The sequence below is a fragment of the Trachemys scripta genome, chromosome 2 (genome assembly GCF_013100865.1).
Source record: "Trachemys scripta elegans isolate TJP31775 chromosome 2, CAS_Tse_1.0, whole genome shotgun sequence".
Taxonomy (NCBI): domain Eukaryota; kingdom Metazoa; phylum Chordata; order Testudines; family Emydidae; genus Trachemys; species Trachemys scripta.
Genome location: NC_048299.1, coordinates 235384805 through 235401081, shown reverse-complemented (window position 1 = coordinate 235401081; position 16277 = coordinate 235384805). Strand labels below are relative to the sequence as shown.

The 16277-nt window shown below is 42.8% G+C and overlaps 1 protein-coding gene across 2 annotated transcripts in view; it reads right to left on the bottom strand.

The window, feature by feature from the left end:
- E2F5 (E2F transcription factor 5) overlaps positions 1 to 16277 on the bottom strand; it is a 27726-nt gene extending 11449 nt beyond the window's left edge. The window contains exons 1-3 of one of the 2 annotated variants that reach the window (XM_034763209.1): positions 15972 to 16277; positions 2355 to 2464; positions 1310 to 1471 (exon numbers count right to left, since the gene is read on the bottom strand). In XM_034763209.1, the coding sequence (XP_034619100.1) occupies positions 1310 to 1471; positions 2355 to 2464; positions 15972 to 16130 (431 nt within the window). In that variant the 5' untranslated portion in view covers positions 16131 to 16277. Of the gene's footprint in view, positions 1 to 1309; positions 1472 to 2354; positions 2465 to 4648; positions 4727 to 15971 lie in introns of those variants that run through there. The other variant, XM_034763210.1, reaches the window with a different exon arrangement.

Here is a 16277-nt window from a genome sequence, read left to right as displayed (position 1 = left end):
TACTTATAGATAAGAGTGCACTTTTCCCTCTCCAAAATCTCTAATGACCTATTTTGTTCAATATCCTCTAAGGGCTTGTCTATACTGGCACTTTACAGCGCTGCAACTTTCTCGCTCAGTGTGTTTTTTCACACCCCTGAGCACAGGAAGTTACAGCGCTGTAAAGTGCCAGTGTAAACAGTGCCCCAGCGCTGGGAGCCAGTGCTGTAAGCTAATCCCCTCATGGAGGTGGAGTACCAGCAGCACTCCCACGGCAGCGCTTTGGAGTTTCGACTGCAGCCATGCCCGTGGCAGTAGGTTATTTTAAAGCGCTGAGAGAGCTCTCTCCCAGCGCTCTGCCGTGACTACACAAGCCACGTTAAAGCGCTGCCATGGCAGTGCTTTACCATGGGCAGTGTAGACTAGCCCTAAGAATGCTAAACGTGGTTACAAACTAATGAGCAAATATAGTTTAAACAAAAGACTTATTACCTGTTTACACACAGGATATTTTCAGTTCCAGTTTCAACAAGCCTCAGGAGTTTGTCAACTCACATATCTTTTCAAAAGATTTAGATAACCTATCCTATGAACAACCAAAGAAGAATATCCGGGAGTATCCTAAATCTAATTTAAACCACGAAAGCAGTTAATTTCAGTTAATGCTAAAAGTCTGGATTTTCTACATTAAAAAATTACCACTGTGTAAATTTCTGATGGATTATTTCCAGATTACCATTGATACAATCACAGAGGTTAAAACTTGAAAAGACCTATTAAACCAGTGGTTTTCCACCTTTTTTTCATGTGCAGACCCCTAAAAATTTTTGAATGGAGGTGGGATCCCTTTGGAAATCCTAGACATAGTCTGCAGACCCCCTAAGGGTCCATGGACCACAAGTTGAAAACCACTGTATTAGACCATCCAGTGCCTCTTTCTGCCAATACAAGATTGTTCCCTACAGTACATTTTCTAGCGCTTTGTCTAGTTTGTTTTTAAAATGCCACAAGCAAAGTTTCTTCTACTCCTTTAGATCTCACTGTGTATTCCACAGCCTAATGGATCTTGCTATTGTCTCATAGCACTTGCTTCACAAGGTGAGTTAATTTCACTACCAGTGCAAAAGAAAATTGAAATCACATTTTAACAGAAAAATGCTTGAGACCAATTCCATTTCTTCTAGAGTTAGTAAACCCCCCTTGGTCACCTAGTTCAAATATCTTCTCACTTCTAGAGCAGGTCATATTATGTGACCAACCTTTTAACATATGACTGGTGCTTCTTTAATTCTATTTCATGAATGGACACAATGTACTTCCCAAAGGATATTGGTTGTTTGTGGAGTCATCCATAACATTTTTGATGCTTTGCTGCAGCCACAATTTTTGCTGATCCAGCTCTTTTTCTTTTAGTTCCAAATCTTCAATTTCTGCTTCAAGATACCTCAGTCTGTCTATGACTTCTTTTGTATTGCAGCCAGCACCTACACCTCTTTAAAAAAGGTACAATATTTTATGCAGTCACAATATATGTAATGATAATGTAAAAAACTACAGAGAGAGAGAGAGAGAGAGAGTTTGAAGCAGGTCTTGCTTTTTTAAAAAAAAAAAACCCACCATATTAATTATATTATGAAATACTAAGATGTAGTAAAATTCCTGCTTTTATTTTTTAAGTAGAAAAATATTGAAAAATGTCTTAATTTTGGGGCCAACGTTGGGATTCCAGTCACTGTTTTCCATTTTCATGGCAGGTGGCGTTTTCTGTGTCAGGGCTGTGTACCCAGCTCAATTCCCCCTAGTTAGCTCCTCACTGGGGCGATGGGAGAATGGAACATGTTTTCTCATAAACAGAATCTTAGGCTAGCACACTGCCTGCCTGGTCCTTGGCACTGCTCTGTTTAACTCTACAACACACTTCAGAGCCACATCCCCAAACTCATCTTGAAGTTCAAAGATTTCTTTCTTTTATGTAGCAAGTTATAAAGTTCTGTTATATAAATTTTAGTGCCCATGAAAATTGCCAGATTTTCACTTTTCAGGATTGTCACTTTAATCTAGACATGGTACAGTATGAAAAACAACAATGCTAAATTGCCCCTCAGATATGCTGAAAACTTCAGACTTCACGGCTCAGAGTACTTCAGTCTCCAGCACCATTCAATTTTTGGCCTCTCTGAAAACAAGGCTGACAATTGCAGTGAGGACACCTGGTCATTAGGAACTGGATTGAGACCACTGACATATTCTACATAGGCTACCACGGATTACAAAATGAATTTTAATTATTGTTGAATATAGCCAAGGAAAAAGGAACAAGGCCAACTTTTTCCTCGCTTGAGAATGTGAAAATATGCAGAATTGACACTTCTTACTTCCATTGGATGCTGTTTTTTGACTTTTTCTCAATTAAATCTATGCCTTCCAAAACATTGGTGATGTCATAGATTCTTCTTTTTTGTCTCACAGCAAGAGTATCAGCAGCCTGTTAAAAGAACAGAGATAAGTGTCAGCAATCTGCACACCAAGGCAAAAAACTGGCCCATTAGGCTGCTCACCTGAAGCTCAGCAAGCTTCCTGGGTGCTGATTCCAGGTCCATGGTTTCTCAACCTGCAGGTCACGACCCAAAACTGGGTCGCCAGAACACATCAAAGAGTTGCAGGGCTGGCTAGGCTTGGCTCCTTGCTCCCTGTGTTGTGACCCAGTGCACAGGGTTGCAACACCGCCTAGGTTTGGCCTAGCAACCCCTACGTCATGACATGATGATGGGGGGCAAGCTGGGCCAAATTTGAGTGAGAGGTGCTACGACCCTATGCGCCAGGTCACAATGTTACTCACACAAATTCCCCCCCTCCTACCCCCCCAGCAGGGTGGCCAGGCTAAACCGGAGCAGCACTGTGACGCTGGCGTATGTAACACCCAGAGTGGGGAGCCAAGCCCAGCCGGCTACAAGGTCAGGAGCCGAGAGGGAAACGGTATCATGTTCTAAGTAAAGTACTGGCCTCCCAAAGTGTATCCTGCCCTGCAACTGAGCAGCACCTCTCTTCCACTCCTGTCCTCCCCGCCAAGCTTGCCCCCCGCCCAATGTACCCCTCTCACTCAGCCAGATGACTTCTCCTCTGTCATGCTACCTATACCCCAACTAATTCCTTCCTCCATTCCCCCCACTTTACCTCCAGGACCTCAAATTCCCCCCACCCCTCTACTGCCTATGGGCAGGGTGGAGGGCTATATTATTGGGGGCACTATAGGCTCATCGCCCCTCCCGCAGTCTGCTTTGCTCCCATATCCTTCCCCCCGCCCAGTCCCCCGCATCCCTCTGCCTGCCCCCAATTCCTTCCCCAGGTTCCCCTCCACCTCTGACATGGGCCATATAGAGGGAGGGTGTGTTTTTGGGGAATTATCTTGGCTCTCCCCCCCCCCCCAGTTGCTGGTTGGGGGGGTTTCCAGCTATTCACATCTGGCTAGAGCACCTGGAATCTTAGCTCTGAGCCCCCATCTCCTGCCCCACACCCCTGAACCCTGGAGAGGGGGCCTTTGGGTTGCAACATATCATTAAGGTTTACAAATGATCCTGAACTCCAAAAGATTGAGAAACACTGCTGTAGTCATAATTCTGAAGGGAAAGAGTTCACGATTCAACAGTCACACATTTTTACGGCCCTTAGTTTTCAATTTTTAATAAAAAAAAATAATTCTCGGTTTTTACAAAAGCTATTATTCAGTTTTTATGGATTTTAACCCAAATTTTGGACCATTTAAGTACATGAAAAGTACTGAGTACGTTAAACAAATCTACCTAATGGACTGGATTTTTATGTTAATAATAAATTAGTCTGAGTGTAAATGCAAGGTTGTCTGTTAAAATAAGGCAATGTAGTGGAAGATACATGTACATGCATGCATGTGTGTGTGTGTATGTACAGTTAATGTACAGCTAATGAAATGAACCAGCATTAAACTGCTTTTACTTTCGATACTCTTACCTTTCTATTTGTTGCTTTTTCTTTCCTTCCATCCCCCAATATTAACTGCTAATATTTACCCAAAAAAACTGACATTGATTTTTTTGTATCAGTTTTCACCCATTTTTTTAAGTTTTGTAACAAACACTGATAAATTCCTGAGAAATTTTAAACAAAATACAAACCACAAACAAAAGACCTTGCACATTCTGCACCACTCTCCTTCAAGATCAGAGTCCAACCAAACTCCATATAAAAATAGCATGCAGAGCTCTACAAACCATGCTCAGAGAATCCACCCATTACCTCAACATAGGGGCCAGTTCTTCCATAGCCAGCTGGGTATATGCCAGGCAAGAAAGAGTACAAAGGTGCTGTCAATGTCCCAAATATTAAATAACCAATCCCTCTCCTTCCTTCGAACCCCATAAAAAAAGTCTGAAATTTTCTTTTTGGAAGGTGGAGAATGAGAATATGGAAGAAGGAGGGCAGTATCTGTCTGCAACAACAAACAAATAAACCCAAAGAGTAGAGGAGGCTAGAAGGGAGCCTACCTCCTCTGGTGACTCTGAAAAGCTAATCCAGTTCTATGCTGGATTAACTCATGTTCGCCTTAGAACCACACATCACGGAATAGTTAAAGCCTCAATAACCGGGGGTAGTCTAGCCAAAAAATTTCAGTGTGTCTTGTGTGATATAAAACGGAGCAGCTACCTTTTGTTAATATATTTCTGGATCCCACCATTGGACCTTCTCTCCAAATCATTGAGGAAACACTTATAGAGCGACAAAGCAGACTGATTCTTCATGTGTTCCATGAGAAATGTAGAAATCATAAGACATAACAGAGTGTAGCAACTTTATAATTAGGAAAGCCTTTAATACAGACCCTTGTATTAAGAACAATACACAATTAGAATTGGGAGTAGGACTGATTTTGCTTTTATATAGCATGTTCCATACTAAAGCTATTGAAACACATAAAAAGAAATGAGATAGAAACATAGCATAGCATAGCAATTTAATGGACAAATGTGGAAGTCATTACACACTTACCAATAGCTCACAGCTTTGGACAATTGAAATGTTTCACTAGAGAACAGAAATGTTGATTAAGTCTCCAGAATTATCCCCTACCTTTTGAAAAAGGCTTAGTAAGCATAACTTCTACCTGGAAATCCAGCAAAGATAGATAGAAAGAATCTCATTTTAAAAGCCATCTATCATAATTAAACCCAACAACATCCAGCACTTGATTAACGCTCCACTATTTCTGCTCCAGAAGACATAACTGCCAACTAAGATTCAAACCAACACACGACTCTTCTCCTATGAGACTGAGGAATTAAGAATACATACGAAGTACAGGTGGATTAATATGTGAATCAAGGTAATAACCTATTACCCAGCAGATAAACAAGGTCTGAGACAGATTAGTTTATCCCTAAAAAGGAATGAAGTAATGGACAAAAGCAAAGGGCACCCATTCTACTATTGTTTTACTTCAAGTGATACTGCAAGTATTACACGTCCCGCTTTTTAAGTCACCTCTAAAAATAGGGAAGGATACTAAATTGGAACAGGTGTGTGGAAAGTTTTATTTTTAAATAAAGTACTCAGTCTTCAAACTCTTTAGTAATGGTGCAGAAGACAGTAAACTATTTAAATAAATAAAATACATGTGAGATTAAAAACAAGGATTTTTGGAAAGCAGGAGAGATAGATAATGATGCAAATGAGTCATTTTATTGAAGAAGAATGTGACAGTAACTCTTTGCATTTCTAATCATGAAACTCAGTTGTACATTATGGTCAAAATCTACTAATGAATACACTCCGTACATCAGTCTGTGTAATCATACATTAAAAATGCCAAAAACCAGAATAAAAAATAAACCTATTGTACAGCAAAGGCCATACACTTCCATCTTTTCTAAAACATAACCAACTCACTGACCTGCCAAGCAGAAAACAAGTTGTAAGGAATTTCAATAGACCAAACCGTCCTGATTGGCGTTTTAATTAATAAGATAAAGATACAGTATAAAAGGAAAATGGGGAAAACAATTTTCACAGTCTTTAATATAAGTAAAGGAATGCTACTTCCACTTCACATGCAATACCTATCAAACGAGATTATTAATGGCAAGAAGGAATTACTACAGCCCATATCAAAAAGATATTAAATTAGTAACAGCATGTTGTACTTTCCTGGTTTATTAAACAAATATGCAACCTTAATTTTGTCACCCTGTGCATATGGATTGTGTTACAATCCTTCCTTATATGATCATACACTATTTTTTCACAGGACCCCTGCCTCATTCAGTCCAGAAGCGAGTGGCCATAGCCCTCTGGAAGCTTGCAATGCCAGACAGCTACCGGTCAGTCGCGAATCACTTTGGCGTCGGCAAATCTACCGTGGGGGTTGCTGTGATGCAAGTAGCCAACGCAATCGTTGAGCTACTGCTGTCAAAGGTAGTGACCCTTGGAAACGTCCAGATCATCATAGCTGGCTTCGCCGCGATGGGATTCCCAAACTGCGGTGGGGCTATAGATGGAACTCACATCCCTATCCTGGGACCGGACCACCAGGCCAGCCAGTACATTAACCGAAAGGGCTACTTTTCAATGGTGCTGCAAGCACTGGTGAACCATAGGGACGTTTTACAAACATCAACGTAGGATGGCCGGGCAAGGTTCATGATGCTCGTGTTTTCAGGAACTCTGGTCTGTTTAGACGGCTGCAGGAAGGTATTTACTTCCCGGACCAGAAAATAACTATTGGGGATGTGGAGATGTCTATAGTGATCCTTGGGGACCAAGCCTACCCGCTAATGCCCTGGCTCATGAAGCCCTATACAGGCGCCCTGGACACTGAAAAAGAACTCTTCAACTGCCGGCTGAGCAAGTGCAGAATGGTGGTGGAGTGTGCTTTTCGCTTCTGGACAGTCAGGGCTGCTCGCATCCGGGTGTCCTTGCGCTTCAGGGCAGGGGCAGCAACTCACAAAGTTCCAGGAAAGTTCCCTTCCGCATACGAAAGTTTCGCAGCCACTATGATTCATCCCAGACCTGCAGCACTATGCGGTCCCACCAGTCCGTGCTTGTTTCCCGGGCCCAGAATCGCCGTTCCACATCCACCATGATGTTCACGGCATTTTTTAATCCTTGAAGCATCTCACGGCTCTTCTCTGAACCCTGTCCATTGTATCAATATTATTTAATTAATGTTTACAACCCCTTGTAAAGTGGGGGTGTTGGTGCAGGGGGGAGGGGGTATTATCTCTATTTACAGATGAAGATCTGAGGCACAGAAGGTATATCTACAGGAGGTGTGATTGCAGCACCTGCAGACATACCAAAGCACAGGCAGCTGCACCCACTGGATCTGCCCAGCCAGGACCCTGGCATACTCTAGTGACCACTGCCAAGTCTCCACTGCTATAGTTACTCAAGCTAGCTTTGATGTAGCTAAATGAAAGTTAGCTCAGGTATGTACACATATCCTGCAATTATACCTCTCAACTGCAGTGTAGACATACCTAATGAGATTAAGGTCAAAAGTAGCCACTAATTTTGGGTGCCAAATTTAATACATCTAGGACTGATTTTTCAGAGTACAGTACTTAGTATTATATAGCACTTTCTAGGTTCAAAGCACAGTTCCCTTTGACTTCAGTTGCAGTTGTGTGTGATCAGCACTTCTGCAAATCAGACCCCAGGGTCTCATGTCAGGCACCCAGAAAATGAGGAACACACAATTAGTAATCACCTGTGAAAAGTATGGTTTAGGTGACTCAGCTAGCATCACATACGAACTCAGTGGCAGAGGCAGGGCTAGAATCCATTCTCCAAGGCAGTGTTCAGCTGCCTTAACCATAAGACCGTCCTATGTCTCCTGAAATCCCCTGCCTCATTCACAACACACCTTCCAACTTCCGCAACAAATAAAGCAGGGGTCCTATGGACAACAGCTTCCTTCACTACACAGTTCTGAATGATCCCCAGAGGAGGTCCAGCCTGTGCACTGATGGAGGCAGGTGTTCCTGTGGACAGAACAGCACATGATCATATAATCAAAGACTTTTCACAATGCATAGCCACAAGAGGTGAGTTAAGGTTAAACAGGCAAACTCAATAATATTCCTTTAATTTAGTTTTTGTGTAATGTCCTAAGACTTTTAAATAAGCAAACTGAAAAAAAAAAAAACAGTTCTAACGTGTGGCATCTTATTGATACCCACATAGGTCATCAGCTGGGTTGGAACCTTTAGACCTTTGCCACTTGAGCTGACAGAGTAACTGACAGAAGTAGCAGGTTGTCATCTTCCTAGATACTAGAGGGGGAGGAGACACTTTGCCAGTGGGTTTCACTCCTATTTGCTGACAGCAGAGGAATGATGAACTCAGGAAACCTAGGTTTTGTTCCAGGCTCTGGAGGGGAGTGTGAGCACAGACTCTTTTGCCCATTCCTCCCCATGTGTGAGCCCTTCTACTCTGTCCCCTTCAACCTATCCTTGTCCTAGTTCTGTCTCTTCCCTACCCCAGGCTCCTTATCCCAGTCCCATTCTTCTAGCCTACCCAAAGTCAATCTCCATGCCTCAGGATTCTCATTCCAGTTCCAATCTCCTTGTCCAGTCAGTCCTACTCTTACCCCTCTGTTCTCCCCGTCCCAGTCTCCTTCTCCATCCAATACCATTTCTACGCCACACATCTCCTTAGCCGACGTTTCTCTCCCCTCTCCTGGTTTCCAGTCACCAAGACCCCACACCCACCCACGTTCTCTGTCCCCACTGGCTCCCAGTCCTAGTGTCATCCTCCTGGCTTCTTGCCCCAGTTTCTTTACCCAACCAGTACCAGTTTTACCTTACACCCTGGCTCCTCATCAGATCTGTCTCTCTCCCCCCTCGGCCTTGATTCTTAATCCCTGTCTCTTCCCACACACACCTACTGGCTCCAGACCCAATCTCCTTGCCCAGCCAATTCCAATGTCCTTCCCACTGTTGCTCACAGGTCCAGTTCCCGCCTCTATCTCCCAGACTCCTTGTCCCTGTATATCCCTTCAAGACCAGCTCTTCTCTTTATGTTTGCATCAGATAGATTCCTCCTGCTCACTGTCTGGGCAGAAGACCGATTTCCTGCTTTTAGTTCCAGTGCCCAGACCTGGCCCACAGCAGCCCAGATCTGTAACTGCAGGGAAAGTCCTATTCAGGCCCTGGCTGGAGGATGCCCTGTGTGGACACAATCTTCAGGGAATTTAGCTGCTAAAATCTAAGATGTCTCTACTGGCCATGCATGAGCTGTAATTTTTCAAAGGCTTATGACGTGGCCAAATTTGGGTGGATTTTCAGGAGGACATCAAAAGACATTCTTGATGTAAAGGCTACCCCCTGCCAAATTTCAAGTCCCTATTCCAAAGCAGTGGGGGGTACTAGGGCACCAGAGTTCTATAACATGGACAAAATATATTTTTTCTAGTTTTGGTCTTGGAAATAGAGGAACAGTTTTGGCTGAAATTTTCAAAAAGAAATTCATCCTGAGACAGACACCCAGCATGGAACATCTCAGCCCAAATGGTTACAATTGTAAACAGGGCCTTTCAGTGGGAAGTGCTGGTCAACTTTAATAGTAGACAGTGCTATGAAAATCACACAGGGCATATTTTTTAATATAACAGCTGTGCTGGAACAGTCTATTCCAGATTTATACTTAATCATTTATATATTTAGGCGTCACAAAATTTCATTTTTATGTAACAAAGAATTCTGCTTCATAGCTGAAATTAAAACCCATCCCTATATTTGCAGAAGAAGAGTTAATGGTTGTCTTTATTACCACCTCTGGTAAAAAAAAAAAAAAAAAAACTATCCATTTTATACTGTTAGTCTGAGCTAGCAGACTGGTCTCAAATGCATTGCCCCATCCCCCATCCAAAAATACACCCTTCTAAAATAAAAGGGGTTTGAAAATTATATATGGCAGACAATACAGAAAGGGCCCAGCTACAAGAGGAAAGTGACCCATTTCTGACAAAAGTTTTCAGCAATGGGTTGATGTGTCCCCAACATATTCCAACCCACAAATGTGTGGAAACCCTTTAGTTGCTACAATAGACAGGACAAAACTGGTTTCAACACAATTACAGAACTCATGAAAAATGCCATGTTCCACTAAATTTTAATGACTGGGAGGTAAAACTTTCAAAAGCATCTTAAGAGTCTAAGTCCTATTAACTTTCAATAAGACTTAGGCTGTTAAACACCTAGGTCACTTTCAAAATTGGTGTTTTTGAAAATTTTACTTAAGACATCTCAACAATTCTCTCACTGTTGGTAGCACCGCTGCAGATAGAACTCTTTTAAAGGGACTTGTTTCTAATAAGATGTGCCAAGGTGGCTCACAACAGGCCCAGTCTACAAGAGAAAAGGACATTTCACTTCAGTTGGGATCACCTCTCCTTTCTCTCCCTCCAAATTTCTCATTATTTGGAATTGCTCAATAAAATATTTTTAGTGGAAAATAGCTGCACAGTAGTCACAATTTCTAGTAACGCCTCCCATTTGAAATAAGTATGTAACCCAGGCAAATATTACTTGAGACTTTCCCTTAAGAAGGCTCATGACTGGCAGACAAATACACAGCAGGATGCGTAGATTCTGTGAATATTTAGACTGTGACCTATTTTATGCTTCCAAGGAAGTTTTAAAAAGTAGTTCATTGGTATTTGGTTGAAATTAGAATCCAGGCACATTTATCAAAGCAGGGGCAGCATCAGCATGCCACTAGTTACGAGAAGTAAGGAGTATGCTGCTTCCCTGTCCCTTAAAAAAATATAAACCTTGTCTCAGACAACTCAGCTCTGCTCTTCTTGCTCGCTGTAGCACACAATGTTGGCACTTGCATTTCCGCAAGCACTGCTTTTTACCTAACTGACATGCGGCACCATTTCTGATGTGATTAATTTAGTCTCTCTTTTCTTGTTTCTACTTTTTCAGTGGGATTTTTTTGTTTTGGAGCCTCCTTTCCCTCCTCATCTTTCTGATCTCTTCCCTTCTCACTTCTTCACTGATAATTTTATTTCATCTCCTTGACCAGGCTTGTCTACCCACATGGATGGGGATGGACATTATTCTGGAATAAGAATGTCCACACATGCAACGACTGAAAAATAACTGTTGCATTTTAAATTCACACCCTCCTTTAATCCAAATTAATTTTGAAGTGTAGACAAGCTCCCAGTTCTCCTCCCACAGTCCATCACCCTCTAAATGAGAACAAGGTATGTGTCTAATGCTAGAACCATTGCCAATGACAGGCATCCAGAGCCATCTAAAGAGAGAACTGCTGCTGGTGACCACTTATGGGACAGTGCACCAGAACCTAATGGGGGTGGAAGAAGGAAAAAGAATGACAAGACAACAACTGTGCAGTATCACATGTCCAAATCATAATCCCACAGCCTGTTTTAACAGTGATTTTCAAGCTTTAGACCGTGGAGCACAAGGGCACTTGCTAGTGGACTACAGGTAGATGGCCAGCTCCTCTTCCTCTTCATATTCTACTGCTAAATCAGGAAGCTAAAAACACATTTATTTAATGCCTTCTAAGTATTATTTTCCATGTAAACAACTGCTGTAGGTGTCACAGAAGTGTTACAGAAATGGTAAGTGATTTTGAATGGGAGGATAGGTGTTTCACAAGGCAATGTCTCTCTAAGATGTGGAACCCCTGGCCATATAAAGATGCCTGCTACTGGAACTAAAATTGATGAGCCATGTGCCTACAGAAATTCTGTAACTCCCTGAAAATGTAGCTATGGTATGCAACTTGGTTTCTACCTTTCCTAATTGAGACATGTGTAACTGCTTTACAGTAGATATGGGGCTAAACAGTTGTTCAGTTTGATGGGTCATGAAAGTACTAAACATTTATTCCGTACAGACTGTGTTTTAATAAAGTTTACCACCATCTTCTACGCATACTTAACAGCTCAGCAAACAAAATATGTAAGAAAACAGTTTCTGATTTAAACCTAGAGAACCTGCCAGGATGGAGTGAAGGAAGCAGAAAGATTTAAACCTGAGCCTTAATTTTCATTCTTCACTCAAATTTTCTTTGCTTTTCTGGGTAAAAACAGACAAAGTTTTAAATATCAATCATCACTACTACTATACTACCATGCCACTGAGAGATCCTACATACCCATGAAAAAGTGGACAACATACAGACAACTCAGGACTTGTCTACACATGGAGTTATTCAGGATATCTACTGTGGAAGAACTCTATGTGTGGACACACTTATTCAAGAATAAGAGTGTCCACACATGGAGTTATGCCAAAATAGTTATTCTGCTTTAAATTCCTAATCTACTTTATTCTAGAATAACTTTAATATGTAGACAAACTCCTAGATACTATGGTGATGAGAATCATAAATACTAAATAAATTAACCCTAATAGTTTTGGGGAGCCATTATGGGCCATAATGGAAATATACAGTGTTCAAAACACATCTCCATTTGCTCCATCATCTCTGGAACCATCATTACTGACTGTAATTTCTACTTCTCAAACTGTCTCAGAGGATACCAAAGTTCATGACAGATAAAGTAAACTTCACAGCAGCCCTCGAGGCAGGGATGTTCTATGCTCATTTTACAGATGAAAAAGTTAAAGCACAAAAATGCTTACTGATTTGTTCAGGATCACATAGGAAGTCTGTGGTACAATCTGGGACAGTCCTAATATATTCTGGCTTCCCTCCAAGCTTCCTTTGAAAAGTTTCATTTTCATGTCAGACCCACCACTTTAGTCATTAGCGTTTCTAATCTATACCAATGCTGATGCACAATACTAAACACAAAGAAAAAGTATATTTTCTCCTCCAATAAGAACAGATGGTATTTATTATTAATTATATGGGAGCACAAAAATTTCAAGCTAACCTCTATTGTATTTTGCACTAAAAACAGTACATGAGATCTCAGTCAATTGGCCAAAATTCGTTTTCACTGTACATGTTATTTCCTAATCAGAGAAAAAGTGGGTAAGGTAATATTTTTTCATTGGACCAATTTCTGTTGGTGAAAGATCCTGAAGGAGAACACTGCATAGCTCGAAAACTTGTCTCTTTCACCAACAGAAGTTGGTCCAATAAAAAAATATTATCTCACTGACCTTGTCCCTCTAATATCCTGGAGCCAACACGGCTACAACAACGTTGCAAATAAATTATGTAATTAGGACAGTTTGGGCAAAATTATTCATCCTTTTTCAAGAGATTAATCTATAGGTAATATGAATTTTCTATCATCAATAGTTCTTGGGTGCCCACCTTGCTGTAGGGATAAATCCTGCTTCCACTAAAATTCTGTTACTGACTTCAGTGGAATCAAGATTTGATGTCTGAACACCCTGCTTCTTCCTTCTGTGAAGATTTTCTTCAGTAAGTAGTCTCCAGGCAACTTCAAACACTAAACAGTTTAAAAGACCTCACCAAACACAACCTCTTGGCCACCAAAGCATCACCCAACAGACAACTTCTTTGTGGTACAGTTAAATCAAGGATCTCTGACAAACTCCAAATATGAGATCTCTGTCGCTAGTTGAATACATCTGATTGGGTGTTAAGACAACTACTTTACGTCACACCATTTCAAAATCACTTCAATTTGGGATGCTCATAATGTATAGCCTGAACAAGTGCTGAAATGAGTTAAAAGGATACTATCAACTTTGAAACTGAATATTTTTACATTTCTGATTGAGCTCCATTGAAAATAGTATAGTATGTCCTGAAAAGTTTTGTTTTGTATTGTTTAAAAGTCCTTTTGTTTATTAAAATTACCTGTTTTTCTGCTCCCCTGTGGACATTTAAAGGTCTTTTCAACAAGGAAAAAACTGTTTATATAGGGAGATAGTGAAAGTGACAATACACATTGCTGTCAAATGCACAATGTGAGCAAACCAAAAGGAAAAAATGTTCACTAAACTGTTTCAGTTAAGGTAATCTTGGATATTACTTTTAAAAAAGTTAATACATCTTTAAATGAATTTGCTGGAAGCCATCTGATTTTCTTCTGTGCAAATGCAGAAAACAAAAGCTAGTCATTTTCTATCAGCAAAATCAGAGTTTGCAAGTACAACATAATATTAAAATGCATCACACTACATTCCCCAATTTCCAATGGAGGATGTAATGTACAGAATAGGCTCTTCCTTTTACACAAAACTTTCCAGTGTCTCTGTCAGTCATAGGTAGAAAAGAGGTAAGGAAACTTTAGTCCTTCTTCAGTTCCTGAAGAAAGGATGCCAATAACTGCTTTTCTGAGGTTTCTGTGAACATATGTTTAAGTCACACAAGTTCTGAATGCTATATCAGTATTTGCTGATTAAATTTCAGCCATCCCACAAGTGCTTCCATTAAAATAACTCCAAAACAAATGAGATACACAAATTGCCTTTTTTCTAAAAATGGAAGTTAGAAGCACTAGTAATGCATAAACAAACCCAGAGTGGCCAGAGCTCTACAACACGATCCAAACTATGGAGACTAGAGATCCAGTTCATCATGATCTGGCAGGAGGCCCCACCATGCCCTCTTGAGCTAAGTTGGGACTACACCTTATGCAGAGAACTGTCTCTACGAGTGCTCACCCAAGGGTAAGGTACCTACAATCTGTTCCATTCCGTACCTATTAAGAGAGCCTTTTGGTCTCTTGGAAAGTTGAAACCTCTTGGCTGGTCAAAAAATGACCATCCAATCCCTGAAATAAACAGTACAACAGAGAAAGCCTTACAAGTACAGACCAGCACAAGCCTTATTATACCAGTGGTCCCCAAACTGTGGGGCACGGCCGCACCCCTAGCAGGGCACTGAGGAATGTTCGGGGGGGGCCCACTGGGGTCAGGGAAGGAACACCACGCTTCCATCCCCATCTGCCCCCAGACTAGGGTGACCAGATGTCCCGATTTTATAGGGACAGCCCTGGTTTGGGGGTCTTTTTCTTACATAGTCTCCTATTACCCCCCCACCCACTGTCCTGATTTTTCACACTTGCTGTCTGGTCACCCTACCCAGACTACCTCTGCTCCTAGCCCCGCTCCTCTCCAAACCCCATTCAGCCCCCATTCCTCTCTGCCTCCAGACACAGATACACTCTTATAGGCCCTTTTACTCTCTGCTTGGTTCTCAGGCAGAAAAGGTTCTCTTTTGCAACCTGTGCTGGCCTCGGTCACAAGTAATTCATGACACTGGTTGGGGTTCCACAGACTTTGGCAACTTACAAGCCAGCCCCATTACACTGCAGGGGAACTGGAAAGGAAGAAAACTCATGCTCTGACAGGACTCCACTCTCCCTAGGGAGAGGATCCTACTCATGTTTCAGGCTTTGCCAGCTGCAACCCTTTCCCTCCAAGACTCCTTTCTCAATCATAATACCTTTTAGTTTCTCCCTGGAAAGTGAATGGGGGGGGGGGAAAGAGTTATTATTTGTATAGGACTATGGGAAATAGAGCATGAGAAAGAAGTCTGTCTATTCTCTCTCTCTCACACACACACGCCACTTTCAGCTCCAGATCCCCTCCATGTATTTTCCCATGTTAGGCCCCCTACACAGAGACCAGCTCCAGACTCCCCACCCCAAAATATATTACACCCTCCAATGATGTTCAGCTCCACATCCACCCCAACCCTGGGCCATCTCCCCTGCAAAGACCACCCAGTTCCACCACACACAGGGAGAACCCCTCCCACACACCGGGTCCTCCCCCAGAGACACTCCCATTTACAGGTGGGCCCACCCACGCAGGGACAAGCAACCATTCCTTCACATTCACACACAGCCCGCATACTACACAGCTCCGACCACCCCCTCCTCAGCCCCTTCCAGATCCCAGCCTAGCCCAGGAACCCACCACTGATCCGAACCCCCCATGCAGCCCCCATCCCCTCAGGGGCTTTCCTCCAGACCCGACTACCCCCCGCCCAGGCAGACCCGGCCCCGCCCCGCCCCGCGCACGCACCGCTTTCAGGTCCAGCACGCCGTCCTTGGCCTCCTGCAGCAGCGACACGAACTTGGTGGTGAGGAGCCCCAGGCTCTTCTCGTGCCGGCTGCTGCTGCTGCTGCCGCCTGCCGCCGGGCAACCCGCGCTGCTGCTCACCGCCTCGGCCAGAGCGGCCATGCTGCTGCCCGCACTCCAGCGAGCGGGGCTTCCCCGGCGGCAGCAGCGGCTACGGCACCACGTGTCACGGGCGGCCCCGGCCACAACAATCCGAGCCCCGCAGGAGCCCCAGGGCCGCGGGGGAGGCCGTGCGAGGCAGGAGGAAGT